Source organism: Sus scrofa, chromosome 1 (genome assembly GCF_054392235.1).
Source record: "Sus scrofa isolate SSC_HxYL_T2T_F1_AM1 chromosome 1, Sscrofa_HxYL_maternal_Yorkshire_Landrace_v2.0, whole genome shotgun sequence".
Taxonomy (NCBI): domain Eukaryota; kingdom Metazoa; phylum Chordata; class Mammalia; order Artiodactyla; family Suidae; genus Sus; species Sus scrofa.
Window position 1 is genome coordinate 39,306,513 of NC_139383.1, and position 26,509 is coordinate 39,333,021.

Below are 26,509 nucleotides of genomic sequence, written 5' to 3' on the forward strand. Positions count from 1 at the left end.
GTACAGTATAAGATTTTGACAAAGAAGGAGGTCACTATCATTTTCTCCTATTTACTTAGGCTTTGAATTCATCAATCTGGGTTAGAATCCAAATCTAGTAACTGCCTATGTGTCCTTGACAAGTTAATTAATTTTTCATTGCCTCTATTTCCTTATTTGTAAAATGGGAATAATGCAGTTATTACAGAGATAAGTGATTAGAAAAGGTATATTGAAAGTTTTTTAAAAAATTGTTGGCAAATTTTAAGCACTAATTTCAAGTAATTAACTCATTCTCTTAATCACTATGATTAGAAGTGACAATTCTTGCAGGTTTTTATATATATTACTTATATATATTACTTCTTTCCCTATACATGTCTGGTATTATTTGCTGTCTGTATGATAATAGGTCAGAGAATTTAAGATCTGTCATCTTGGGATTCTGTAACACCAAAAAACACTTACCTTTATTGCAACTTCACCCCTGTATCTGTGCTTCCCCTTTTAAGAAATTAATATTATATATGCTTATTTCTATGTACCAAATATTTTACTCTATTTTTCATAGAAAACAATCCAATATGGTAGATATAATCCTATTTAAAATTGAGAATACTGATATTTATCTCAGCTCAATGGCTTATTCAGTGTCTCATGTTTAGCCTCAGTTTTCTCTAACTTAAGAACTTGTGTCTTTCTCACTATCCCCCACATCCCACTTTCTTTATTCTTTTTTGTTCTATCATGTCTAAGTCTCTACTACCAGAATTTGCTCACAGCTGAAGGATCTGGAATTTATCTCTAAACCACATGGCTAGGATCTGGCAACCTGTGGGTCAACTTCACTGACCTGTTTGTAGTTCCAATTATATACCAGTTCCTAGATGTCCATTTATGTTCCCTCCCCATCATTTCACCTGTTGTTTTATGCAGTTATAATTCTGATAGTTTACCTGCGTAGCAGGCACCATATTCTTAATAAACTATAAATATCTCAAAATCTCCTCTCCACTGTTTCTATACTCAACAAAACTGAGAAATGAGATGTGATAATATTTATCTTTTGGTAGAAGTGCCAAATAACTTGTCATGGAAGTATTAGGTTCCTGTGGCTGCTGTAACAAATTACGAAAAATATGCTGTCTTAAAATAACAGAAATTTATCAAATCACAGTTCTAGAGGCCAGAAACCCAAAATCCAGAATCATTCACTGAGCCAACATCAAGGTGTCAGCAGGGCCAATGTCCCTCAGAGACCCTAGGGAAGAAATCTCTTCCTTGTTCTTCCAGCTTCTAGGGCCTCTGTACTTCTGGGTTTGTGGACACATCACTACAGTCTCTGAGGTTGCAGTGCTTTCTCTTCTTCCCTCCTCAAATCTTCCTCTGCTTCCCTATTACAAGGATTGCATTTAAGGCCCTCTTTGATAATGCTGGGTAATATCCCAATCTCAAGATTCTTAATCACTGTGCAGTCTTTTTTTTTTTTTTTTTTTTTTTTTTTCTTCTTCTCTATATATTGTAACATTCACAGGGTCCAAGGATTAGGTTGTGGATATGTTTTAGGGTGGCATTATTTAGACTACTTCGCCAAGCTTCTCTTTTACAAGAGTGCAGGCCAGTCAGATTGCAGAGAGACTAATGGCTAAATACAGAATATAAGTATTTAAAGATAGGAAGCACAGAATGGCAAAGTTTGCCAAGTTTACTGTAGCATTGTCATAAAAATCTTTAAAAATCTTCAGATATCAGCACAGCAGAAAATCTCTGCATAAAATCATTATTGTTAGAAAATTCAGGTTGAAGGAAAATAGTCAATATTTCATCATTTGGGGGACTAGAACTGGTCAGGATAATTCTGTTATTTTGAGTTTATCTTAGCATGCAAAATGTTTGTTTGTTTTACTGACTAGGATGTGTGAAGAGTTTAGTCACATTGTAAAGAGAACAAAGTTTATGTGTGGCCAAGACAGTGCCGTGATTTCTTTAAGATATGATAATATAAATTCCTCACTAAACATTTATACTTAATGTGCATATCCCTTAAATCAAGGACTTGAGAAGGTTCTGACTACCTTGAATATTTTTTAAATTGGATAATTCTTAGCATTTCATTTAAGACTTGATTGATTTAGGAGTCCAAGTAGTCAATTAATTTTGATATTTGCAAAGTGGAACATCTCTGGACTCTCTTACACACCTCTCATCTGACAACATGAGACTAACAGACTTCTTTCACTCAATTATGTTAACTATGTTAACTTTGAAGCCCATGTTAACTTCTGTTGTACAAGATGTCTTTATTCCTTTGTATTATTATTATTATCATTTTTTTTTTTTTTTTTTTTTTTGGATGTGCTTGTGGCATGCGGAAGTTCCTGGGCCAGGGATTAAACCAGAGTCACAGTGTAACCTGAGCCACGGCAGTAACACTTAATTCTTAACCACTAGGCCACCAGGGGACTTCATCCCTCTGCGTTCTTTGTCCTAATAATTAACATCACCATTCGCTCAAGTTATTCAAGCAGAAACACTAGGAATAGTTTTGGCCAGTGATGGTACTCACCCCTGACTGGACTTTAGATTCATCTGGACATGCTTTAAAAAGATATCCATGTACAGATATTAATGGAATAAGGATATTATTCCATTAATGTTTGGAAGGTGACGCTGGGGTTCAAGTCATCCTCTTCGAATGAATAGCTGTGGTTAGAATACTGTTAATTAAACTCCTGGCCTAGGGTTCAAATATATCCCATAGAGGTTCTCTTTGACCAGACAACATACACCTGGACATCTTTAGGTGGGGCCTGTACCCACTCCATTCTCCCTTATCACTGCTGGAGTAGACATTTATCTGCCTTCTCTCTGAAGGCATTTGAGTTATGTAGTCTCTGCTGTAGATTTGTTGGTCTTCAATACCAAAGCCCACTCCTGCTTGGCTCCTTGTCATCCTCCCTTTTCACTATATGTCAGTCTTTTCTCACCTCTCCTCTCACATTACTATCCCCTCCCAGTCATCTCCCAATTAATTATGACAGTCACTTCTTAACTGATTTCTCTGCATAAATCTCTGATATTCATGCTAATTGTGCTCATATGCTTAAATCCATGTGTTGCCATTACAGTGCTTTTTGTATCACAGCCGCATTTTCCATCATGACATAAAATGCCCTAATGATATGACCACTGATAGGTAGTCCTACAAATTTTCAGCTTTGTACACTCTACCACTTACCTTCCCTACTCTACAACTTCCTCATCAACACCCTCCATTCCCAACTCCCTCCCTGCTCCTCTCACTACCACACTCCAGACCCCGACACTCCCATGTGATAGGCAGGCTGAACTTCAGGGCAGTCCTAAGCCAGCACCTCTGCTGTCTCATATCTCTATGCTTTTGTATACACTGTTCTCTCTGGCCATCTAGCCCTTCTTATGTAGCTGCATGGCAGACTTCTGCTCATTTCCTTGATTCTCATATGAAATGGCAGTTCTTTAAATAGGCTTTCTTTGCCATCTCTCACCCTGTGGGCATTCAGGTACTTCCTCCATGCTACTATTATAGCCTGGCCTTCATCACTTAAAGCACATTTACACCAAATTTTATTAGTGGGAATATTGCTATAACTCACTAAGGGCCGGAAGTGTGTTTGTCTTCATATATGTTCTAGGTTGGCATTGACACATGATTCTGAGTTTCCCTATCCATGAACAAAGACTTTCAGGCTTGGTGGTTTCTCAGATTCCTATAGGCTCTGAATTTTTGTGCTTATGTTAAATTAAAAATTATCCTAACATCTAGCAAAGTACCAAACACATGAAACACACTTAATATATATTGAAATAATAAAACATTTATTTTCTCTATTTTGTTACTATCTACTTGATTCCTATAGTTAACTTTTTCTTTTGACATTTCTGTGTTTATTTTCAAATATATATAATTATGCAGCTTTAATTGGGCCATTGTTATTTCAAATTAATTTGGTCAGAGGCAGCTGAAGAATTTGATAGTGAACTCCATATTAAAACTGTCTGTAACATGTAATTAGAAACACAATAAGTTTATAATGTAATAATATAGGTTAAAGCAATACATATTAATTTGGACAATTTGGAAAATGCCAAAAAAGAAAGAAAAAACAATCCAAACTCAATTATCCAGAGAAAAATAATGATTTATATTTTACTTTTCCACACTTTTTCCTCCACATGGTTACTTTTTTATTGTATATTGCCTTTTTTTTCCAGTTGCAAATTTCATTGTTAGTTTCAGATAACATTAGGTGTCTATTTAACTATTAAACATGTCAGTGTACTCACCAAACAGAAAATGCTAGAATCCAGTGATACATACATAATAAGATGAGGGAATTTTGTCTCTCTAGGGTGGCTCCTAGACAAAAAGAGGGCCTTTTAAGCATTCAGAGCAATAGGTGTCTGCTCTATCCACTTGGGTTGTCAGAGTTTGGGTGAAGAACTGTCCTCAGGGAGGAAATTTGCACAGTAGAAGTGTGAGCTGATGAATGGCATGTAGTAACATCTGAGGGAGCCAGTTGACAGGCATGGGGATGTCCTGGAAGGCAGGTAGGGTAAACAGAAAAACTGGCTGTCGCCATTAGGCAGTAATTCACGTTATTTTATTCACAGCACTTACTTTATGCCAAATACCATCCTGGGCACTAAGAACACAAAGAAAAATAAGACAGTCTAACGCGGGATCTTAAAAAAAAAAAAAAAAAAAAATAGAACAAATACACAGTCTCACCATTATGTGGTGAGTACTCCACAAAGAGATGCCATTTGAGGAGACAACTGGTTGCATCAGTTGCTGGGTAGGTCTGACCACAGTTTTCTGGCAGAGCCTTTGTTTCAGTTTTAGATGTGGACTCTGGAACCTAAAATGGGAGACATAACAGCTAGGCCAGGAGTCAGTCATCAAGGAACCAGGTGGGAACTTGGTTAGAGGAACACACAAGAGGCCCAGGGATTAGAGTTAGTATGAGTTTCCTAGGGTTGCTATAAGAAAATACCAAAAACTGGGTGGTTTAAAATAACAGAGATATATTGTCCCACAGTTATAGAGGCTTGAAGTCCAAAGCCAAGGTTTCAGCAGGACTGGTTCCTTCAGAGGGCTGTGCGGAAGAGTCTGCATGCTTTTTCCAGCTTCAGTAGTTTGCTGGCAAATGCACTGGCTTGTAGATGAATCACTCCAGCCTGTACCTTTATCTTCAAACAGTACATCTCTGACTCTTCTTGTGGTGCATATTTGTCTCCATGTACCCTTTTCCTAAGGACACCAGTCATATTGGATTAGGACCCACCCTAGAGACCTCATCTCAACATGATTACCTCTGTTAAAACCATATTTCCAATTAAGTTCACATTCTGGTGTACTGGAGGGGAGAATGTCGACATATCTTTTCTTCGTAACACAGTTCAACCCACAGCAATATCACATGCACAGAGTCAGAGGAACATTTTCTAAAAGGGTTAATAGAGACCCATCATCCCAATTGACGGTTTAGAATTGTTTCTGAGAAACAATTATAGGACTGGAATCACAGGCTAGCAAGGCATTTAACTGAAGATTAAGCTCAAAAGCCAAAGAGGACAGGACATTAAAATGTATCTACATATCCTGGAGCCCTTAATGAAAATGCTCTCAAAGTCCACAGATTAATTTAGTCAGCCAGTGTTGTATAAACTTATTTTTGTCTTCTCTCCGCTGTACTTGATTGACTCCATAAAGTACAAAATATATTTTCTTTTCCTCCTTCGTTGCTAGGAAAGATCAACCTGGAAAACGAGAACAGAAGGCTCTACTCAAAGCTAGGTGTCTCCTCCTCCATGGTGATTGTTTACTTGTGAGGAAGTGATTAGGGTTCTGACTATGGCCATGTAGCCCCAGGTGAAGGGGAAATGCTCAGACAATTAAATCAGATTTGAGAGTAAAACTAAGCCTTTAGAATTAAAAAAAAAAAAAAACAAACAACTATCCTGTTATTGAAAGCATATATGTCAGATGAGCTTTGTAATTTTAAGTAATTTGCCTAATCTCACTTTAATACATAAATGTAATTATATTGTGAAAAAGAAGTGTGTGCATTATTGTAGGAGAGATTGTAGATAACGTGCTTGGAGAATCTAATCAGCACACTGGCTCATAAGAACAAGTCTGCCTGGGACCTGGGATAGACAAGGCAGCTTAATCCTGGGGGAAGAGTACTAGTTTAGCAATCTAATAACTATGTTCTTATTCTGCTTTGCCATGGACACTTATGAGGCTGTATTTTCTTATCTGTGGACAAAGAAGTTTAGGCTAATTTATCTGTTAGGTTCCTACCAGCTCTAAAATTATGTGCTTATATTGAAATAAAAATGATAAATTCTTCCTTTAAGAAGAATGATTAATATAATCTTTGAGAAGTTTTCTCTACTCAAAATGCTTTTCTGTTGAGTTCATCATTATCATTTAACGTGTGCAGATCATTTTGTCTAACATAGAATGGAAATTTGGCAAATTTAAATTGCCAAAGAAAAGAGAGAGAGAGAAACATGCACCAAGACACACACTAACCAAGAGTATATCTACATTTTGGTTTAGTAGTGGCTAAAGAATTTTTTTTAATAGGTTTAAAATGAATGTGTATCTTACTCTTTCATAAAAAATGGTGAGTTGAAACATGGGAATATATGAATTTTATGAAGCCATTTATTATGTTGACCTACTTAAAATTTATAGACCACTTCAGTGTTACTACCTCCCACAACAGAAATGCCAGAAATCTGAGAAACAGAGAAATTAATTAACATAAAAATTAGCAAAATCTATCACAAGTAACAGTGCTCCCCATAGTTTTTCACAAGGGTATAATGGTTACTTGCCTATCTATCTGATTCCTTTTGCTTTAGGCACTCAAAACTAGTCCTATCCAGTAGCTCTGAAGTCAAGTATGAGCTCCAGAGTTTTGGTTAATTAAATTATCTTGCTAAACATCAGTTGAAGAACATAGTAGTCTATATCTGTCAGTACTTTAAAGCTTTTGATGCCTAACCTTTTGAGTTTTGAACTAAGAGCAGAGAGATGAGCAAAGTATTTTGACAACCTGGCCTTGAATGCCTGCTGCTTGGCCCCTTGGGAGTGCTTTGCCCATGAAGGACCCAGGGTCAGGTACACTGTGAGCGCTCATGCACTTCAGAAAAGGACATAGCCTGCCCAGTAAGTTGCCAGGCCACGAGCTGTGAAAGCACAGAGCACAGCTGGCAGAGTGCTGAAGAGGGAACATATGGGAGGGTGAGAGATGCACTTTGGAGTTGAGTTGAGCTGAATGTTCTGGTCAGGGAAAGGTCAGAGTCTGAGCAACTGCAGAAACAGCAGGTCCATGCCAACTCTTATGCCAAACATCAGGGCCATTCCAACTGGTGTATTCCATTTGTTTTTAATTATCAGCATGCCGAAGGGACTTTTGTTTCTTGTAAATAAGGATGACAAACAAATTAAGCTCTAGCAGGTGCAACAAGCTTATTTCGTCCTGAGCTAAAACGGTCCTAGCTAAGACATAACTTGCCAAACAGAGCTGGTGACAAAGAAGATACTTTTTTGAAAGAAGAACTTCTGGGGTATGAGCAAATGTAGTTGCAACAAATTATTATTTTTTTAATTTTATTTTAGGGTGACTCAGGGCATTTATTAATGGTTGCATTGTTCTGATAAAAGCAATTGCAAAACTTGATGTTTAAGTTAGTCTTGCCAAAGTTTGAAGTTTTCATCCAAGAAACTTCAGTGGCTATCTGCCATTTTGAACAACTCCCTAGAGCACATGATTCCAGCTGTTTCACTAAGCAGTGCTATGGTTCCATTTCTGAGGAGGATAATGAAATTCCAGCATGTGGGACTGTGTTTATAAATCAAAACTTACCCTTCGAGGAACCAGATATTTCCCCAGAGTAATGGGAACAAGGCGTTAATATGCTAATTTGAGTCTGAATTCAGCCCCCTTGCTCTTTTGATTTCTTATTAATTCTCCCATTTATGCCTGTGCACACGTCAATTGGAAAATCCTTTAGTGGAATGGACAAGCAGCTGTCCGAGGTGGCTGAGGTCTGGTCCTTCACAGAGGCAGAGACACAGATTAGGTTTCCTCCTGGGGGTCTTGCCAATCAGGGTTCCGAAAGCACAGCTTATCTCATGCAAACTTCCTTTCCCCTAGAGAAATTTTAAAAAGAGGCTTTGTTTTTGCCAAGATTTTCTTTTGGTTTTCAGTTTAATTAATAGTGATCCAAAGGAACCAAAATAAGCTACTTGTGGTCTTGTGTGAGTACCGATGTCCTCTTATTTTGTGAGATTTTTATGTTGAACACAGTAACTTAGAAAGTCCCGAATAACTGTTGAAGCTGGAAAGGTAAAATAATATCTAGATGATATATGTTTTTTTTCTTTCTGTTTCTCACTGGGATTTATTTAAGAAAATTTAACAAATTGTAAAAAAAATATAAATGATTGGAAGCAAACAATGTATATTATACCTATACCACATCATAAATAAATAAAATTGTATTAGAAGATGAAAATATTTATTTTATAATAAATATTCTAATATTCTTGTATATTATATTATCTTTCTTCTTACAGTATTAGAAGTTTTCTAGTTCAAGATATCTATTTTGAGTCCACTATATGACAGACACTCTGTGATGAACCAGGATACAAAAATAAAATAATATGGCCTAGCCCCAAAGAGAGTTCACCTACTGGGGAGTCAGATTTATGAGCAAGTGTTGTATTATTACTTCATTGATAAGCTAGAATTATGCACATGGAGCATCTGGCATATAAAATAAGTCAAGATCAAGGAACGCTTTACAGAGGAAGAGGCATTAGAGCCGGGACTGAAAGGTTGCATGGAACAGAGGAAATGTGGGCATGGGAATTCTAGGTGGAAGTCATAAGGGGGCAGAGATGCAAAGGCATTAGGAGTGTACATGGTATGTTTATGGAGTCTAAGCATTTTGTTATAACTAGAATGTAAAGGTCAAGGGGAAATTCCTGGTAGGTAAGATTGGATTGATAAGCAAATGTCAGATCACTAGAAAAATAAAACATTTCTGTTTGATATAGTGCCTGCCCTATGATAGATGTCATGCTAAGCAATGAGGGAGATATTAACACTTGTATGAAGTCAAAGGTATAATCAGATTTTTATTTTAGAAAGGCTACTCCAATAATCTAACTTTAAGGGTTTAAGACACTACTCAGAATATTACTGAATAAAATTTATAATAATAATATGCCCAAGAAGGACGTCATAGTCCAACTTTTAAAACAGTCTCTTTTCCCTTTCTCCTTCCCATTCCCTAAGTTAATTTGTCCTCATTTTTCACAACCTTAAGTGTCATTTCTGTCAAAGGACCTTCCCTAAGCACACAGACTAGATTAGATCTCATTTTGTACATTGACAGGCCACCTGAGTATTTTCTTCATAGCAATTACCTTTGTAATTATTTGTTTAGCATCCATCATCCATTAGCTTGTTGACATCAAGGATGAAGTCTGTCTTGTCTAGTGAAGTCTTTAGCACATAGCTGATTCTCTTCCTATAGTTTTGTGTAAATAAATGATAGGTGGGGAATGTAATATTACATAAAAGATGGTCAAGGAACTTCTCTTGTGATGCAGTGGGTTAAGTAACCAGTATTGTGTCTGCAGTGGCTTGGGTCTTGTGGTGCGGGTTCCATCCCTGGCCAGGGAATTTCTTTATGCTGTAGACACAGCCCAAAACAAACAAACAAAAAAAGAAAAGAGGTAAAACGAATGTTAAAAAGAAAGGGCTGAAAAAACTTGGCAAATGAACAAAAATGAAAAATATAAAATTAATCCTGGATGAGTTGCAAGTTTCTGTCTTGGAATCGGAGGTGCCATAAATAGGAGTTATGATTATATGACTTAAATTTGAGACCTCCTATATTAATTAATTGAATCATAGCTCATATTGAATTAAATTTTGTTTATTTGAAAAGAATTTCGTGTCATCCTTGTCTTATCCTACTGTATTTTCAAAAACTTTTAGCATGGAATTTTTCTGTAGGAGATTAGTATATACTACCTAGGTTGAGCGTTCTTTGCTTCAGATTCAGAAGATTACCTCTGTATTTTTGTCTTCATATTTTTGGTTTTTCTCCAATATTGAGCTGTACTTCTTTGCCATATAGCATGGCATATTTTTAAAAACTTTCCAACTCATTAAATTGAAGGTAAAGATTTGGAAAAGCTGAAGGGTATTCCTTGTAACCAAACCTGCTTTTGGATAAGTTTGTCCTTGATTATAAAGTAAAAATAGCAATTTAAAATATCTATAATTATCTTATTGTTTAAACCTATATAAAACCTCATGGTAGTTAAAGAAAGATTTCCAAAGGCATTAGATTAAGTTTTTGACCTTAAAGACTGCCATGTGATCTTCTCATCATTCATTCTCTTTTTTTAAATGAAAAAATGTCTGTTTCTTTCCAGTTACACACAGAGAAAAAGACAAAGCAAAAGAAAAAGAAAAACCTGAAAAGAAAGGTATGGAGTAATTCTTATTGCTGTTTTTACACATTGGTCTCTCCCTGTATGACCCTTTTTTCCTTTATATCAGATTTTAGATGATAATTAATTTATTTTTAAAATTATGATAATTTTCCTTAGAATTGAATCTGAAAAGAATAATTTCTGGGTTGAAGGAATAAAATACTTAAGACTTCCTTGAACTCTGTTACTAATTTACTTTCTAGAAATATATCAATTTCTCCCCTGGCAGTTTTGAGATTGCTTAGCTAACAATGAGGATATTATTTCAGAAAATAATTGCCAATTTAACAGGTAAGAAAGTGTACTTCATTATTTTAGCTTGCAATCTTTGATTACCTACTAGACTGGACTTTATAAAATTTTGGGGAGTGGGTTATTTGTTTGTTTAGCATAGGCAATGCACACTTATTGTTTAACACATGAAGATACCTTATGACAGCTTCAAACTGCCTTGCTTCTACCCTCTGATCCTATTTCATCAACTCCCATATACACACAGTAAAGCACTTTTATGAGCTTTTTAATGCATCTTTTCAGATTTCATTATGCATTGTTGTGTCTCCCTGTCTTTACACAAAATTTAAAATGTTTTATGTTCTGGCTTTATTAAACAATATATCCTAAAGATCTTTCCATATCAGTAAATAGATATTTCTTTCATTCCTTTAAAAAAGTTGCGTAGTATTTAAATGGAGGTATTTTCTTCCATTATATCTTTTAATTGCTTGTTATTTGCGGGTTGAAGAATGTGATTTTTTTAGTGATACACGTTTCTTGTGTAACTGTTCACAGTCAATGTCCATTTCTCCTGATGGTATGTGTATGTGTCATTTAAGTATATGTCCCTGGTCTATTATGTTTACAAATATATTTTAGTTTTGTAGTTAATGTAAGGGTTTCTGTCTGTGTGAATAAACATGTGCGAGTACAAATATGTGATATGCATGAGTGTATTTTGATTCTTGAATTTTTATATGGCTAGGTATGTTGTTTTCTTTTGGTGTTTCTGCTCTTGAGTCTTCATCTGAAGATTAATTCAATAATTACTAATATTCCTCACATTAAAAAAATTGGGTTCATATTTCACACTTAACTTTCATTCATCCAAAATTTATTTTGATGTATGATGTAAAATAAAACTCTAAATTTTTCTCTTGTTTTAGAATGGATCATGTCTAGGCTATTTAAGCTAGATTTCAGCTGATTTATGTGTCCACAATATACGTAGCCTGTCTTAATTGTAAAACATTTCATATAGCTAGAATGTTTTACAATGCTCAGGAATCAGATCAGTTGAAATGTGTTTCATTCTTCTTCTTTTTCTTTTTGTCTTTTTTGGGCTGCACCCATGGCATATTGAGGTTCCAAGGCTAGTGATTAAAACAGAGATGTAGCTGCTGGCCTATACCACAGCCACAGCCATACCAGATCCAAGCCATGTCTGTGACCTATACCACAGCTCATGGCAATGCTGGCTCCTTAACTCACTGAGTGAGGCCGGGGATCAAACCTGCATCCTCATGGATACTAGTCAGATTCATTTCCACTGAGCCATGATGGGAACTCCCCATTCTTTATTCTAAAATCACATTTGAAAATTTGAATGAAATAGTTATTTTATTAATGTTTACTTTGTGATCATATTTATGAATTTCAATGCAGCCATCTTCTTTATTTTAGAAACAGGTTCCATTTCCTACCTGGTATAGACTTATATAGAGTTATTGGCATCAGGTTCTGTGGACTCTTGACCTAATAAAATAATTTATATTTCTTGTTTTTTTTCAACCTTGACCATGGTTGAATATTTTTCATTAAAAAAATCACTGAGAATTTGTTGCCCCTAAATTATACATTTGAAGGAAATTTGTGCACATCAAAGAGCAGAAACAAAATGCTTAATCATGTCCTTTTATTTATTCTATACCAATTAAAGGAGTTTGCTTTTTATAAGATGCTATACTATAGCCTGATGACCTTGACTGAATGGTACCCCCTGCTTGGCTTGGTGTAGAGTTCTTTAAGCTAACACTGTACAAGTTGTTACCCATAACCCCAAATGGTAGTGGAGATGACTGTGCAGCAGGCTGAGGAGGAAAGGCTGAAACCCTGGAGGAGAAGGCAACTGCTCTGTGGATAACTCTGCAGCTGCCAAGGTCACGTGGTCTGCAACTGGAATTGTGCTCTAAGCTTTCTATGAAACTTGCATCATCTCTCCAAAATTTTGGGGAAACCATTCATAGACTATCTTTTAACAGAACAATTTTAAAATACAGATTTTTAAGTACATTTTTTCCTTCCATAAATAAAATTGACAGACATTAATGTTCTTATTATATAGAGAGTTAGAGAGATGAAAATAATTGGGGCTCCAATTTTGTACTCTAATAATTTGGCTTTTTCTTTAAGCCAATTGTTTTAATTAAAAGTTCTTTTATGATTTAATTTTCTACAACTTCTTCAACCCTCATTATTATTCTCTAATAAATAGTATGTAAATATTGAAAAATGTAAGATAATTTGGGAAAATACCTAACCACAGTTTAATATATTTGAAATATAAGAATAACCTACCCATGCTGTTGTACTTCTCAGAACTCCTTTACTTAAGTCATTGAGAGACATAAGATTTTACTAGGCTATGTAAGTAGAAGTCAGTATGATAGACCCATATTGTTTTATTTATTACATAAGCAATAAGAAGGTATAATGTTTCAGGTATCATGTCAAATAATGTTCAGTTAAAAAGCTGTGTTTGATCAGTAATTTTTAATTTAATTTTTTATTTAAATTTTTTTAAATTTAAGTATAGTTGATTTACGGTGTTGTGCCAGTCAATCAGTAATTTTTGATGATTGCTTTATATCCTGTTGGTGGTTCTCAACCAAAAACCCTGTCCTTTAGGGAGTATTTGGAAAAATTTTGGTTGTTAAAATGTCATCGGAGTGAAGGCCATTTAGTAAGCAGGGACCAGGGGAGCTAAATATTTTCTCAGTGCATAAGGCAGTTCCTCATACTGAGAAACTGTTCCTAAACATCAGTTGTGCGAATATTGTTCTTAATCAAAGATCTGATCCTGATTTAATTATTTCTTTTAATTGAAAAGACAGTGCTTCCTCCTGATAAAATGAAGTGTCTTTTGACAAATTCTTTTAAAATTACTCTCTCATTTTGTCTTTCCTGAAAACTATTATTCTAAAATTCTATTTAGAATGATAACTTTCAACAGGAGGGTGAGACTAGCTTTCAATATACTTTCTAAGTATTAATGCCAAGGCTTTTAAATTAAGTTTTATACAGTTGTAATTAAATTTGTAATTTTTTATTCCTGAATTTGGCTCATTAGTGTCATCAATCTTCAAACTAGTTTATGATTTTGTTGGCTATAAATTGAGGTCAAGAAAAAGCTTGCTCTTGAAATCTGTTAAAAATGTTTAATAATATAAAATTTTCTGTTTAAGCAACTCACAAGGAAAAAATTGAGAAAAAAGAAAAACCAGAAACAAAGACAGTGGCAAAAGGTAAATCACATGTTTTACTTTAAAAGATTATATTTTGGACAAGAGATAGCTGGATGATTGTATGCATTCAACATTTCCTTTATGTGTAAATTAATTTAGCCTTACATTTAAAATTGAATATCTAAAAGAATAATAAATCCGAATACTTTAAATAATAGAGCATCACCAAATGTGAGACAAAAATGAAGAACTGGCCCAAATGTGGTGGGCACAATTTTGGCCCCCGTGACCTTTACCCCTGCCGTCATCCCCTTGGCTATATTACCTGACAAAAAGGAGTTTGCAGAAGTAGTTAAGGTGAAGCTAAAATACGGAGATTATCCTGGATTATCCAGGTGGGCTCAGTGTAATCTCATGAACCTTTAAAAGCATAGAGAAATGGCATAAGAAAAATAAAGATTTGAAATGTGAAAAGGACTTGCCCTTCCATTACTGGCTTGAAAATTGAGGGAGGCACATGGAGAGCATTAGAAGGGAATGAATCTGCCATTATGTTGAATGAGTGTGGAAGCCAACTCTTCCCCAGAGCATCTAGTAAGAAATGCAGGCCTATCAACAGCTTGATTTTAGCATTGTGGACCCTAAGCAGAAAACCCATTTGAGACACATTGTGTAAGACTTTTGAATCAGAAAACTAGGAGATATTAAATGGTTGTTGGGCTAAGCAGCTAAGTATGTGGTAGTTGTAAGGTCGGCCGAAAGGACAAGACCACAAGACCGGAGTTCATGCATAAAAGACTTCATTAGTAGGGATACTGCCAGGCTGACTCACAAAGCAAGGTCAGCAGCCAGCCGTTCAAGGAGGGAGGTTATGTGTGAGTGCCAAGAAAAGGGGGTTTCTGTGTGGAAGCTGATTGGCCATTTCTTATGTAATTAGGGTGAAAAGGAATAGACCAATCAGTTTGGGAGAATTGTTAGTAGGATATGATCAGAAGTTTAGACATTCTCCTGGGTGAGGTAGTCTTTAAGATTGGATCACATGATTTCAGGAAGACTTAGTCACGTCTTAGTCATGTCTCTCCAGGAGCTGGGCGAGAGCCTAGAGCTAAGTCTTGTTTTTCCCGGGATGAACCTAACAGTAGTTACAATACCAATAAGAAACCAGTACAACATATCTGGTTTACAGTTTTGGCCAGTATTACTCCTTGAGTTTAATTTTATAGCACTAAAGTGAGGATTTCTTTTTTTCCAGAAGGGTAATGCATTCACATCAATCAGTATTTTAAACCATTGAGGGCCTAACCTGTCTGGATGATACATCAAAAAAAATCAGTTAGAATATCAATGTAACGTTATAAACTTTATAAGACTGCATTATTTTTAATTCATCAACAAGTTGTTTGATGTTAGAAAAGTATAGATTCTGATTGTTCAGTCTTATCTACTAAATTTAAATTTCTTCCTCATATTTTATTTATGTGTATATATACATTATGGAAGTATAATTGTGTGAGTTTTAGATGTACAGCAAAGCAATTCAGTTAAATATCTATAGATAATTTTTTCCAATTCTTTTCCATTATAGGTTATTATAAGATATTGACTATAGTTCCCTGTGCTATACTGTAAATAGTCGTTTATCTGGCTTATATTCAGTTGTGTGTATCTGTTAAACTCATACTCCTAATTTATCCCTCCTCTCCCTTCCCTATTGGTAACTATTGTTTGTTTTCTATCCCTATGAATCTATTTCTGTTTTGTAAATAAGTTCATTTGTATTATTTTTTAGATTCCATTTATAAGTGATATCATACAATATTTGTATTTTTTATATTTTTATATATATTTTTTAATTTTATACTTTTTTATTGAGGTATTGTTGATTTAAAATATTAGTTTCAAGTGTACAATGATTCAGAATTTTCATAGATTATGCTCCATTTAAAATTATTATAAAATATTGTCTGTATTCCTGTGTTGTATGTAATATCCATATAGCTTATTTATTTTATACATAATAGTTTGTACTTCTTACTCCCTTACCACTATCTTGCCCCTCCTCCTGATAACCTTTAATTTGTCCTCTGTATCTGCGAATCCCCCATATTTTGTCTCTTTGATGTTATATTTTACATCATGTTTATACCTTAACCGTTTATTATAGTTAGAATTGATTTTATAATTTTTTTGTCTTTTAATCTTTGTACTAGCTTATGTAAGTGGTGGATCCACAGCCTTTCCTATATATTTGCCTTTATTAGTGGGATTTTTCCTTTCCTACAGATTATTATTTCCTGTTAGCTTTTTCTTTTCCACTTAGGGAAGGCCCTTTAACACTTCTTTTAGGGCTTGCTCAGTTTTGAACTGTTTTAGTTTTTGCTTTACTGAAAAGTTCTGTATCTCTCCTTCATTTCTAAGTGATAATCTTGCTAGATAGACTATTCTAGGTTGTAGGTTTTTCACTTTCAGCACTTTGGATATATCAGGCCATTCTCTTCTGGCCTGCAAAATTTCTGCAGAAAAAAGCCTTATAGGTATTCCCTTGTATATGACTCTTTGTTTTTCTCTTACTGCCTTTAGAATTTTCTTTTTATCTTTAACATTTTTCATTTTAATTATGTCTTGGTGTGGGTTTGTTTGGGTTCATCTTGTTTGAGATCCTCTGTACTTCCTGTAGCTGAATATCTGATGTCCTTCTTCAGATTCAGGAAGTTTTCAGCCATAGTGTCCTCAAATACATTTTTGACCCTTTTCTCTCTCTCTTCTCCTTTTAGAACCCATATAATGTGAATGTTGGTATGCTCAATGTGGTCTCAGAACTCCCTTAAACTATCCTCATTAAAAATTTTTTTCTTGTTGCTATTCTAATTGGGTGATTGCAATTATTTCCCAGATCACTTACGTGTTCTTCTGTATCGCCTCAACAGTTGTTAATTCCTTCTAGTGTTTTTCATTTCACTTATTCTTCAGTTCTGATTGGTTCTTTTTATACTTTCTAGTTACTTGTGAAAATTATCATGGTGTTCATCTATTCTTTTCACTAATTCAGTTAGCATTCTTATTACTAATGCTTTGAACTCTTTAGCTGGTACTATTTATCTCTGATTTATTAGTTGTTTAGAGATTTTTTCTTATTCTTTCATTTAAAACAAATTCCCCTGTCTTCTCATTTTGTTTAACTTTCTCTGTCTCTCTAAAGTTAGGTGAAACAGCTAGCTATCCCAGTCTTGAAGGGATGTCCTTGTGTGGGAGTGTATTTTTAGACTGTATGTGCCCTATGGCTTTGGTGGGAGGGCTGGATCTTATGTGAACATGAGTCTTATCTTTCCCCATGATGTACCAGAAGCTCTTACCATGATAGGATGTGGGGCTGGAGATGGAGGGTCTAGGGCCAGAGTCAGATGTGAGCCTGTCTTCTCCTCTGTGCATTGGCTGGCACCATGCTACTGGGGGCATGATCAGGCCCCAAGTTACTGGTGGAGAAGCCCTGATATTTGGGACTGAGTTGGCTCTGTTTCCTCTGACTGTATGTTCTCCTTTCCAGCACTGGCACCTTCAGCCCAGAATGGAGCAGTGCTAGAGCAAAAAGGGCTGGAGTATGTGCTCAGCATTGTTCAGGGTATGAATTGGAGTAGTCCTAGCACCAGTCAGAATTCTGGTCCATTCTTTTTCTGCTGCCTCCATAAGTGCCTGTAATGCCTGTCCTTACCCCATTCAGATGAGCCAGCTCTATCCTTTATAACTGCATTCTCAGCCTTTGCCCTGGTGTGGAACTGCACTGCAGAGCAAGCATGGTCAGAGCAGGTGCTCATCTTAGGCTGGAGCACAAGCTGGGGAGGTTGCTGGAAACCAGCTAGAATCCTGGGCAGTTCAATCTGCTTCCTCTGTTTTATTTTAGAAGCAAGCAAGCATGTATGTGGTCCTTCCAAGCAGAATCTAGGTTTCTTACAGCCCTGCTCTCAGTCCCACTGGTTTTCAAACCAGCTAGGGAAACTCATACTCCTGGTGTCAGACCCCAGGACAGAGGTGGCCAATATATGTTTCAAACTGCTCATTCCCCAGCAGGGAATCTCCCAGCCAGTGTCCTCTTCTGTGCCCCCTCCTAGAAGTGTAGGTCTTGACCTAATTGCTTCCCTTCCCTTCCTACCTGATTTCATGTGGATCTTTCTTCACAGCCTTGGTTGTAAAAAGAGTCTCCCTGCCAGTTTCCCATTTGTTTTCAATGAGAATTGCTCACATGTACATGTATTTTTGATGTGTTTGTGGGACAGGTGAGTTCTCTGTCCTCTTACTCATCCATTTAACTTCCTCCTCCCTCTTCATATTTTAAAATATAGGTTTTTTGTGATTGCTATATTTTATTTTATTTTATATTTTATTTTATTTTTTTGTCTTTTTGACTTTTCTAGGGCCACTCCCGCGGCTTATGGAGGTTCCCAGGCTAGGGGTCTAATTGGATCTGTAGCCACTGGCCTATGCCAGAGCCACAGCAATGCAGGATCCGAGCCACGTCTGTGACCTACAGCACAGCCCACAGCCATGCCAGATCGTTAACCCACTGAGCAGGGCCAGGGATTGAACCCATAACCTCATGGTTCCTAGTTGGATTCGTAATCCACTGTGCCATGACGAGAACTCCATATATATATTAGTAATCTCAATGTAGTATTTTCAAAAGACTAGCATTTAGATAAAAATTTCAATCTATTTTCAAAGTTTCATGTGTTTATATACACAGTGTAAAATAATTAGGTATCTGAGGGAAATATATTGTTTACTAAGTTTTTTCATGAGTTAACCAAGTATTTTATTGAAGTTAAAATGGATGAATTGAAACTTAAAGCTAGTAAGGATGTTAGTTAGAGATTATCCCAATTAATTACCTAATTTAACAGATGAAGAAACTTACCTCCAGAGAGAGAAAACAATTTGGCCAGATTATAAAACTCTAGTATGTAATTGGGCTAAGACAAAACCCCAAGTGAACTGTGTATAAATAAAGTATTCTTTCCAAAGATAATAAAATTCTTCAGGTATTAATCATTTATTTAACAAATATTTATTTAATACCTAATTAGTGATTTCTTGATGTGTAAAATTTTACCACAAATTTAGAGACTTAAGTCAGCACACATTTATTATCTCACAGTCTCTGTAGGCCAAGAATCTGGGCATGGATTAGCTCAGTCTTCTGCTCTTAATATTCTCACAAGACTGCCATCAATGTGTTGGACAGGGCTGCAGTCCCATCTGAAGGCTCAGCTGGGGAAGGACTACTTCCAAGTTCATTTAAATGATTGTTGACAAGATTCAGCTCCTCATGGTTTGGTGAATGAGAGTCTCAGTTCTTTCTGGCTGTTGGCAGGAGGCCATCCTCAGTTCTTGCCAGATGAGTCTTCACTAATATGATTGCTGGCTTCATCAAACCTAGCAAGGGAGAGAATCAGCTAGCAAGACAGAAATACCAATTTTGTATAAACTAATCATGGAAACCACATACTGTTGGTTAGCAGCAAATTCCTAAGCCAGCCCATGTTCCAGGGGAGAGGATTATACAAGGGTATGGATACCAGAAGGTGGCAATCATTGGGGGCCATCTTGAGGCAGCCTGGCCTGCCAAAAATCACAGATATTTAAATTAGAATATAAGAATGTAAGTGAGAGAGGGAGAGAAAAAAGTTAAGCAGTTGGCAGTTCTTTAATGAATGAAAGTTGAAATGGATTATTTCCTAACTCCAAAAATTTATAGTATGTTAGTAATTGGGTAATGTGGTTTCCGTACCTTGACTGAAGACATTTTGATTCTGGTATAGATACTAGTGGGTATTGCTAATTCCAAAATTAGATTGATTATGCTAATGTTATTCCTTTGATAAGACCATTTTGTTTTATATTTGACAGAAATCATAAATTAAGTGTCTTCCCAAATTGAGCTGGGTGATTTGAACATGACAATATTTTTTACTTTTTTGTTCCATAATGAATCCTAAGTGCAAATGTCATTCAAATTATTTTTGAGAAAAATCAGGAAAAGTATTTTGGCACAATATTTGAGAACACCTACCCAGTTTGATAAAAATAAATTTGGGTGTTGCTTTATGGTATTTTTTACATTATATGCACATTGTTGTTGAATTCTCATCCATTTTTGCTTTTAAGGTGAGACAGTATTATCTGTTTCAAAGATGAAGATCAACTGAAAATATCTAACAATAAATAGGGAATTTTTAATTATTTAATATTTTTAAAAAGTGATAAAATGAATTGGTTTTAGATGCAGTCTTTGTTTAAGAAAATTACCTTTGCTCACTTATAAATTATAATGGCACTAAAGGTATGTCTCAGTTTCACATATCTTTAATTTCATAGTACAAAGCTATGGTTAAATCACCTTCTACCTGTAAGATGTGAATAGGGTAACCAAAATAACAATCACACACAAAAAAGGTATAAACAAAAAACCAGTCAGCAAATTTTCCAGGTTTTGTCAAGTCCATTCCTAAACACATATCTACACATGCAGTCTCTATGTCACTATATTTTACACATGATATGAATATGGTTAAACATTTATTGTTTTATTTATTTATTTATTTTTTGGCCATGCTCACAATATGTGAAAATTCCTGGGCCTGGGATTGAGCCTGTACCATAGCAGCAACCCAAGTCACTGCAGTAACAATGCTGGAGCCACTTAACTGGCTGTGCCACAAGAGAATTTCAGTTGTTTTCTTGATCAAAATTATTCATTCACAAACAATTATTCTTTGCTTTCTCTGAAATAAGCATTCTGATATAGATGTTATGATGCTATAAAAATGAATAGCATAGTTCCTATCCTCAAGTTGCTCTCTGTCTGATAGAAAAGACAGATATGTGGACAACGATTATGTACAAAGGGATTTATATGTGTGGAAAATATTAAAAATAAAAAAACAGCCTGGAAAATACATGAGACATTCTTAAAAAAAAATGTAATCTATTGGAGGTTTTTCCACACTGTAGGAAAAATACTGATAGTGGATGAAGCCAGATATTACAGGGTTTTAAAATCCTGTACTCAACTTTCCTCAGATAGCAATATTATCTTATCTTTAGAACTCTGGCAACCAGCTTCGAGTCCAGGCCATAACAGGCTCTCTGGAAGGGTATGTTAGGTTATATGTATATATGAGTTGTACAAGTCTGAGGTGCTGTTGGCCATCTCAGAGGAACTTTCTCTTTAGGCAAAAACTAATAAATATATTGGTGTGGGGTTTTGGAATGATGCTGATTTAAAGTCATAGCAGAAACCAGCATAGGAAATTTAGAAAAGGTTTAAAGGGAGAGGAAGAAAACCCCCAATTGGTTGTAGTCACAGAAGCCACAAAGATGTTAGAAGTTTGTGGAATATTGGGTGATTTTCCTATGAGAATTTATGGTCAGGTAACTTTGGGAAATAGTTGATAGCATAACCTTCTCCTTGAAGATTCTTAATATGTTTTGGATTTAAGAAATTTCATAGTAAAGAAACCAGTTTAGCTTAGTGTTTCTGAATTTATTTGATCATAGAAATATCTCTCCATCCTTAACAGAGCATCAATATCTCCCTGCAAAGTTTCTGAGGTACAGTGCTTGGGGAGATGTTGGTCTGTTCAATCAAATGCAGTACCACAGATGATTTTGGTTTTACCATCCTCAGGTATTATCATTATCATTCTTCTCTCTGTAATACTTCATAATATTATCCTATCTTAGTGTCAAATAATTGTTTAGTGTACTAAAGTCCAAAAACTTAATCAGAATATTTTCATAAAATTCTTTAACTTGAGTGACAATAGAGGCTATCCAATACGTGGGCAAATGACATGAGAGGATCCAACACAGTAGTAGACTTAAGGTGATGTCTAGTAATTACATGTGATCCCTTAGAATAATGTCCAATACACAGCATCTGTTATAAATACTTTCCACAAATGTGTCCTATATTATTATTGCTTTTTAAAAATAATTGAAAGATTCACAGACTGATTAGTTCACATTCCCAGTCCCCCCCCAAATATACATAATAATATCAAATTAAGAATATGTATTGGAGTTCTCGTTGTGGATCAGTGGTTAACGAATCCTACTAGGAACCATGATGTTGCGGGTTCAATCCCTGGCCTTGCTCAGTGGGTTAAGGATCCGGTGTTGCTGTGAGCTGTGGTGTAGGTCACAGACTCGGCTCAGATCCTGCGTTGCTGTGGCTCTGGCGTAGGCCGGGGGCTACAGCTCTGATTCAACCCCTAGCCTGGGAACCTCCATATGCCATGGGAGGTGCCCTAGAAAAGTCAAAAAGACAAAAAAAAAAAAAAAAAAAAAATATGTGTGTATAGCATACATATGTATATATATCATAATTCACATTTATCCAAGTATACATTATAATTCTTGCCCTTTCTGTTTACTAGGATGTATTTAAGGTCCTTAAAAGTCATTTGAATTATTATTTTTGGCTTAAGATAGTCAGGAGCCAGTATCCCAATTTCTGCTTTCTTTCCATCTCTTTGAAGTCAAATCATTAGAAACTGAATGTCTCCGAGTTAGCCTTTAATGGATTTTGTTTTGTTTCCATTAGTCATTACCAGTGCAAATAATTTTACATTTTCATTCCTCATAGCTATCTTTAACAAATACTGTGTTGATGATTTGGCTTCTTGAGTGACTTCTAAGATATTTCAATTGTGAAACAAAGGGATCAAATCCTTTTAAAAGGTCTCTTAGGGAGATCTCACTGTGGTATAGTGGAAACGAATCCGACTAGTAACCATGAGGATGCGGGTTCAACCCCTGGCTTGCTCAGTGGGTTGGGGAGTTCACTGAGTTGGAGATCTGCTGTTGACATGTCGACTGTGGTGTAGGTCGCAGAGCTGTAGCTCTGATTCAACCCCTAGCCTGGGAACTTCCATATTTCTATATGCCAAGGGTGTGGCCCTAAAAAGCAAAAAAAAAGTCTGTTTTATCAGGCTCTTTGGTATGAGCCTTGCCTTCCACTAAACATATCTGTATATACATCCCCTGAAGAATCCAAATGCTGCATTGGTTTAAAAAAAAGAAATATAATTCAACTTTTCTTTAACTCCATACAGAAGAGAAGAAAACTAAGACTAAAGAAAAGGCTGAAGAAAAGAGTAAAAAGGAAGTGAAAGGTGGGAAACAGGAGAAAGTGAAGCAAACAGCTGCAAAAATAAAAGACGCACAGAAACCATCCCCTAAACCCAAAGGGAAGGATGAGAAAGATGCTGCAGCTCTGTCCAAGCATGAACAGAAAGGTAAACATTCAGAGGAGGCGGCCAGAGGCTCTAAGAGAATGTTGGGCAAGAAGCAGATGCAGTAAAATTAGTTACTGAAAAAGACCAAGAGCAGACTTCAAATGGGAGTAAAAGACTTGTATAAGTGAATATATCTGAAAGGAAATACAATAATTTGGAGATTAAAATTTATTTAAGGAAATACTGAAATGTGTTCATGTATCTAAAGTTATATTTTAATTTTTTTTTTTTTTTTTTTTTTTTTTTTTTTTTTTTAGGGCCGCATCCGTGGCATGTAGAAGTTCCCAGGCTGGGACTTGAATCGGAACTATAGCTGCTGGCCTACACCACAGCCACAGCAACATAGGGTCCTAACCATGTTTCTGACCTACACCACAGCTTATAGCAACACCGGATCCCCTGACTCACTGAGCGAGGCCAGGGATCGAACCCACATCCTCATGGATACATCAGATTCATTTTTGCTGTGCCACAATGGGAACTCCTATTTTGAAATATTTTTAAAAGAAGATTTGAGCTATCTGAAGTTATTAGAAGGACACATACCCTGTCCTTTCTATACTCTCTGAGGAATAGCAATCCAGGAAAAATGACAATTCTCAAGGAGTTTATTAAGATGTGAAGGTTCAAATCATATCAAATAAATATCATTAAAAATCATCCATATATTATTGTACCTCTACAAGAGCACATAAATTAGAACTATGTTGAATTATTAAATCTAATTTGTCCAATGACTAAATGTATGCCTTTATAAAACTCTTGAAAGTTTTCTTTCATATTGTGAAAGACATATTGGGCTGTTCTTCAATAAGAGTGACTTCAAACTTATACCCCTACTTCACAGAAATAGAATACTTAAATGGGAGCTGGAGTGTCAACTGGTAATTCTTTAAGGAAAGGTGCTTGTAAACATAAACAGATTGCATTTAAGAGATCAGCTATCTGATTGTCCCACATCTCTGGTCCCTTATTGACTCTTTCCTTCCCTAAATCTACTTCTGGATCTAGGTGGCTACATAGTCCTGAGCTTCCCCATAACCGAATGTGGGATCTGCTCTGAATGGACTATTCTTATAAAGGTTTTTTTAGGCATGTTGCAAAATAAGAATTTTCTTTATTCTGGTAATTTTAGTAATTTTATTTGAGGACTAAACTTAAAGATTGGATTTTATAAGATTTTCATTGAAACAGTTAAAAACTTTGTTACTGAGTAAGCTATGTGGCAGTAGAACTGAAAATAAGTTCCCCCATTATAAGGTACAAGACATGAAATTTGCAAGCCACACTTTTTTTTTTTTAGATCCACGCACAAGGAAAATCATATGGTATTTGTCTTTGCAACCCACTCTTGCATTTTTTTCTTTGAATCACCTTTCCCCTTAAATTCACAAGTAATATTTGGCAACTTATATTTATATGAGAAAAAGGTATATTTTTTGAAAATGTATTTTAAAATGAAAAGAAGGAAGGAAATAGAAAGGAAAAAGATGTTTTTTAGTAATCCACATAATTTCTAATTTAGGTAATTTTCATTTATTTCAAAGTAGTTTTTAAAATAGGAGTGGAATTAAAATTTTGGAGCCCAAAAACCTTTCTTCAGTTTTAAAGATGAGTCTATTGCTTTGAACCAATTAAAAACATGAATTATCAATTCTCATAAAGTCGTATGTTATTTATGAGGTATTTTGGGTAGAAAAAATATAGTAAATAAAGAGGAAATATTTTTGAACAAACTATTTTATTGTGATAGAAGGCAGAAAAATTTATCTTCTGATTAAGTGATACACTTATTTAAAATGACTATCAAGATTCTAAAATACACCACATTTTAGATTGCCTTTTAAAAAAGAAAATGATCACATAAAACCAGATGAAATGTACCAAGCATATTTTTATTTTTGGTCCATAAATACGCTATGTAAAAATTCCTTCCAGTTATATATGGAATACCAAAATACTTATCTAGCAACTAGGAATAGGAATACACTTTTCAGGGTTCATTTTTAGTATCTTAGTTATTTGGGGGCCATATTTTATTGATGAAGACATATCACTGAAATATCTCCAAATAATATTTATTTTTTGGGTCACGTGTTTTATTCCCATTAGTAATCAGAATTATCGAAGATGGCATTTTGTTACCATTTCCATTTTCAATCTACTGTTTTCATTTTCACATCAAAAGCTATTTTTCTACTAAAAGAACATTCACATATCACTTAGAGTTAGAAATAAAAGCACAAATGTGATTTATCAGCTAAACAAATATATTTTCTGAATTAAAGCTCTCTATTGAAAAGAGCTACCATCAATTAGATATATTTATTATTGGGGTAAATAATGAAACATTACCTCTAATAGCTGATCAGACAAATCAATATGTCATTTAAAAAATAAGCAGTGATTTAGGAACATTTGTTTAGAACAAATCTAATTATAGTTGTAACTCAAACATGATGAAAGACATACTGCTTTTTAAATAGTCTACTTATGAAATGGCTTTAGTTTTGAGACTATGGCCTTGATGATTCAGTAGAATTGTTGAGTTCTCCTTTAAGCAAGGGATTATTTGCTTAACTTATGTTAGACCAAGTGAATTTCAGTCTTTTATTTCAAATAGATTTCTAATAGTTCTTTTAAAGTCAATAGGTTCTGTTCATCTTCTACTCACTGAAAACAGTTTCTACTTGAAGCACATATACTTATTGGCAATTATGCAATTATATGGTATACATGCATATATATTCATATATGTTATTCTTAACATTTTGTATATAAACAATATATTTCTACTAAAGCATCAGGAAGAATAAGATTCATATATGTATGTATCTACTGTAAGCTTATACACACACTTATATATTACATAATCTGTTTTTTATGGGCCAGTGTTCATTTGTTTAAAGTAGGGTAAGATGGACAAGCATGATCAAAAATTGCCCTCTGATTTTCTGATGGTCTATGGCAAATTTGTGGAGGAAAAAAATCAAACCTTCCCACTGCTATGCTCATTGTTTCTTTTCTTCCTTCTTCTTTTTTTTTTTTTTTAACCAACTATCCAAATATCTGTGGCAGACAGAGAAGTTGTAGCTAATGTGAATCTGCCATAGAGCACCAGACCACATAGGCCCCATCCTCATTAGAGGTTTTTTAAAATTTATTTTCTGTTAACATTCTGCACCCTGAATGCATTTTCC

General features: G+C 35.2%; 1 protein-coding gene and 1 long non-coding RNA gene across 52 annotated transcripts in view; one reads left to right on the forward strand and one right to left on the reverse strand.

Annotated features, from left to right (window-relative positions):
- The window catches only part of TRDN (triadin), a 386,488-nt gene that overhangs the window by 100,110 nt on the left and 259,869 nt on the right, over window positions 1-26,509 (forward strand). For 45 of the 50 annotated variants that reach the window (XM_084957615.1, XM_084957622.1, XM_084957696.1 and 42 more), the window contains 3 exons: window positions 10,496-10,549; window positions 14,017-14,076; window positions 23,127-23,309. In XM_084957615.1, the coding sequence (XP_084813741.1) occupies window positions 10,496-10,549; window positions 14,017-14,076; window positions 23,127-23,309 (297 nt within the window). The remainder of the gene's footprint in view (window positions 1-10,495; window positions 10,550-14,016; window positions 14,077-23,126; window positions 23,310-26,509) is intronic. The other 5 variants (XM_084957814.1, XM_084957829.1, XM_084957859.1 and 2 more) reach the window with 1 other exon arrangement.
- LOC110260190 (uncharacterized) overlaps window positions 19,045-26,509 on the reverse strand; it is a 56,183-nt gene continuing 48,718 nt past the window's right edge. For both annotated transcript variants that reach the window (XR_014804751.1, XR_002343036.2), the window contains one exon: window positions 19,045-19,443. This is a non-coding gene — a long non-coding RNA (uncharacterized LOC110260190). The remainder of the gene's footprint in view (window positions 19,444-26,509) is intronic.